Source organism: Mycetomoellerius zeteki, unplaced genomic scaffold (assembly GCF_001594055.1).
Source record: "Mycetomoellerius zeteki isolate Tzet28-1 unplaced genomic scaffold, Tzet1.0 scaffold48, whole genome shotgun sequence".
NCBI lineage: Eukaryota > Metazoa > Arthropoda > Insecta > Hymenoptera > Formicidae > Mycetomoellerius > Mycetomoellerius zeteki.
In genome coordinates, this window is record NW_017257479.1 from 212,443 (window position 1) to 216,499 (window position 4,057).

The 4,057-nt window shown below is 35.3% G+C and overlaps 1 protein-coding gene across 1 annotated transcript in view; it reads right to left on the reverse strand.

The window, feature by feature from the left end:
• Window positions 1-254: 254 nt before the first annotated feature.
• Window positions 255-4,057, reverse strand: part of wge (BAH domain and coiled-coil containing protein winged eye) — a 48,594-nt gene continuing 44,791 nt past the window's right edge. The window contains exons 18-21 of the mRNA XM_018455411.1: window positions 3,320-3,548; window positions 2,774-3,215; window positions 1,467-2,484; window positions 255-835 (exon numbers count right to left, since the gene is read on the reverse strand). Of these exons, the coding sequence (XP_018310913.1) occupies window positions 614-835; window positions 1,467-2,484; window positions 2,774-3,215; window positions 3,320-3,548 (1,911 nt within the window). The 3' untranslated portion in view covers window positions 255-613. The remainder of the gene's footprint in view (window positions 836-1,466; window positions 2,485-2,773; window positions 3,216-3,319; window positions 3,549-4,057) is intronic.

Genomic DNA, 4,057 nt, shown 5'->3' on the forward strand with positions numbered 1-4,057 from the left:
TGTTATTTATTTATGTGTTACTTAATTTATTCAATTAAATGTTATTTTATATTCAGACTGAATCTAACTCAATCTTTCATGTTTCATCAATTTCAAACTATATTTTTTTTACGTATTGACTCTTACTTTGCCCTTTAGTTATTATTTTTTATTTTTCATATAAAGAGTCCTTTTATTTGTTAAATATATATTATAATAGGATTATAATTTATATTATAATAAGTAAATGAAGAATTAAGATCCTTTGAGTCTGATTAAATGAATCTAATGCTATTAGATGATAAATAAGCTTCTTATTCTGAAAAAAACTATCGTTTTGTTAAGTATCTTGCAGAATGAAGTAATGCTTGTGCCTTGTAGACTTAATGAGCAACGCTCTCGCGATAAAAAGACGTAATAAAGACGTGAATAAAGAAATATTTCATTCTTTTTGCGTGTAACGTATCGCCTACGTTTCTATTAGCGTATCAACTATAAGCTTTCAAGTTTGTATTCCTCCGAAAAAAAGAGAGCCGTTCATTTTAAACGGTTGTCGCATCGAAAATTTCGCAAAATTGTTAGCTGACCGCGATTAAGTAATTCCGGCTAACTTAATCGTCAGCTTAAGCTGTTCTCATTCATTTAAAACAGCCGTAACGCCGGGTGCATAAGTTACCGTTGGATGCGTATAAAAGCCGGCGTAATAATAGTAAGGGTCGTTGTCCTCGTAACCCTTTTGATGTCTCTGCGACGCTTGCAGTATCTTATTATAATCTTCAAGTGGTAGCACCATTACTTTGTGGGAAATCGTTTGCACATCATTTGAATCGCTATGCTTCGATTCGAACAAACCGCCCTGTGAATAAATAAATTACCATTAGCTTTTATATTCAAATTTACTGATGTGTAATACAGTATGCGCCAAAAAAAAATGCGACTCTCATAACTAACACTTCAGTTGTCGGTTTAGTTAAATAAAGTGAGTGGACGGGGACAAATTTAATTATAACACAAATATTTTGTCCTTCTACTAAATATTTATTCGATACGATTTCCTTTAATTGCAATCACTGCGTTACTGTGTCACACTCAGCAAACATAATAGTGATTAAAAGAAAGTCGCATTTTTTTTGGCGCATACTGTATAAGAGCAATAATTTATCGTTGTGCGATTTTTTAATATAGCTTTTTCAATATATTTTGATAATCGTAAATCGAATTAAATTTTTAGTATATACTTCTACTTTTAGGGCTCATCCATTCATTAGCCACATTGCGTTATGATATCAGAAAATAAATATAATTTTCTTGTATATCAAAATTTATTTGATACATCTACAGTGCAGAAATGAATTTATGTGATTTTTTAATTTTAACGTTATAATCCGATATGACAGTAGAGAATGATTAAGAGCTTTAGAAGAATAATTTTGAAAATTTGTACGCTAAGCACATCTTTTTTAGACATTATATAAAAGAAAAATTACCGGAGGATTTAGGCTGCAGGGTGGTTGTAACTCCTCGGGACGGTAGAACCATTGAGATCTGACTCTCATCTCTAATTTCTGGTTCAGCCACAGCGACACAATCTTGCCGATGTAGGGTTTTTCGTGAGGTTTTCGATAGGAGTAAAACAATACACTGTCGCCTATATTTATCGTTTCTCTGCCGCGTCGTATAGCTGTGAAATATTGATTTCCACCAGATACTCGACTGCTGCTCGCCCATTTCCAATGGCGTTTGTTAGGCAACATCCGGGCTATTGGACTGGGAGTCTCGACGGGATTCGATGGGTTGGCCACAGTTGTTGGATTAGAAGCGCGATTCTTCGAGCCTCGACTCGCGGAGCTGTTATTCGTCGAACTCTGTATCGTCGAAGCGTGTCTTGTCAAAGCGCGATTCGTCGTTGTGCGATTCGTCGAAACGCGATTCGTTGTTGTGCGATTCGTGGAACCACGAGTTGTCAAAGCGGAAGTCGTCGAAGCTTGGTTTGCAGTGCGATTGTTCGAGACACGATTTGAGGAACGATTTGCCGGTGCCTTCTGCTGAATCTTTAACTTCTTTTCGACGGGTTCTGGTGGTTCCTCAGGTTCTTCAGGTTCCTCAGGTTCCTCATTGTCCGCTTGAACATCTTCTGACAATTCTTCGGACTTCGTCTGAGGCTCATCGCAAACTTGATGAGGTTGTCGGTCATCGGGTTCCGTTTCTTCCGAGTCTACTTGAGTCTGTTGGACAAGTTCTTTTTCTTCAGGCTCTGCTTGAGTCTGTTGAATGGGTTCCGACGGTTTTGATTCCATTTGAACATCGTCATCTTTTTGGACTAGTTCTGACGGTTCTTCAAGCTCTGTTGGAGCCTCGTTATCTTTTTGAGTAGTTACTAACGATTCTTCAGTCTCATCATCTTCCTCAGACAACCTCGTCTCCTCGATAGCGGAGAAATTTGTATTCGGCAAATCTGTAATTGCTTCTTCCTCATTCCTCTGCTCCCAGCTGTTCTCTTGATTGCTAAAAAATATTTTAATATTTCTGATAAAGATATTAGAAAAACTCAGAGCTGAAGTAAGATTAATCCACAATTTATAACTTATTTTAAATATGATTTTGTATTCAAGATAAATCTTAGAAATTAATAATAATTATATAATTATATATATTTGAATCTGTGTTTTATATTCTTTGTATACGCAACACATATTGTAGTAAGTAAAACTTTTCTTATCTTTGATAGTTTGATACATTTTATATACATAATTTTTACATGACAGATTATAATAATATACATATGTATACGTACCTTACGCTGTTCGCGTCGCCAACGCTACTATGATGCCTGTGTTTATGCTTTCGATGTTTTCTGTGTTTATGCTTTCGATGCTCCTTACAGGACCTATGCTTTCTGTGCTTCTTCTTGCCTTCTTGAGCCTCTAATAGCTTCCTATTCTTTTTTATTTTCTTCATGTGCTTCTTCTTACGATATTCCGTACCGCTCGTACTGCTCGTTTCAACATTCGTTTCAGTCTCAGCCTCGGCGCATTCGTTGGCATTTATCAATTCTATGTTAGAAACGTATGAACATGTGGCGAAGCTGTTGTTGCTAGCTGCCACATTCCGAGATGTCGACGGAACGTTGTGACTGTTTGATGTAATAATTTGATTGCTCACGGAACGTTTGTCTTCCGAAGTTGATGTTTGCCGTCGTCGTTTGCCCAATGAGAGTAGAGGATTCGGATCGTACACTGTAGATGAAAATAAAAATAGGAGATAAGTTGCCGTTTTATAGAATAGAAGACTTGTATATTTTTATTTAAGCTTTAAAGATATGTATATGCAAGACACGTACCTACGACAGGATAATTAGGTTGTAAAAGTCTGATGTCGTCCAAGACAATTAAACCACTGTCTCCATCGTCGAATTCCACGGTAACAAATTTCTCGTCTTGTTGTGGATCAGGTACTATAGGTTTCACAGAAGTTCCCGGGTATAAGCACCTATACTGTTGACTCCAATACGCGCATAGTCTCGTACCGGGTGGTAGCTCTTTCGTCGAACTCGGACACACTTCCACAATCTGTGATAAAATATTTTTACTCTCAAATATATATATATTTCATATTTTCTTTCTCTTACACTATTAGATATTAAAGGAGCTGAATCCCTTGAGTTAAATAATATTTTAATATTTTTAACTTCTATGTGTGTCAAAATGTAAATCAAATTTTAATAAATAATATTAAAAAATATTAATATTCCAGAACCTCGTTACGTCAAAGCATTAATGGGTACAAATAATTAGTTATTAATTATTAACTATAATTAGTTAATTTGAATTATAATACTAATTAAACCTTTAATAATATCAATATTTTTAAGTGTATTCTTTAAATGGCCCAGTCTCTATATGTGCATATGTAACTTGTTGCCTTATGATTATTTTATGAGTTTTGTATGTCAAAATTGATTGTTTGACGTCTTTCTATTGTAACAATTGCATAATTGGCCAGGCATATATAGGTGTACTGGAAAAAAGATTGGTTGCTGCAGCAAATTAGATGGTAAAATATGGCATTTTGAATTGGC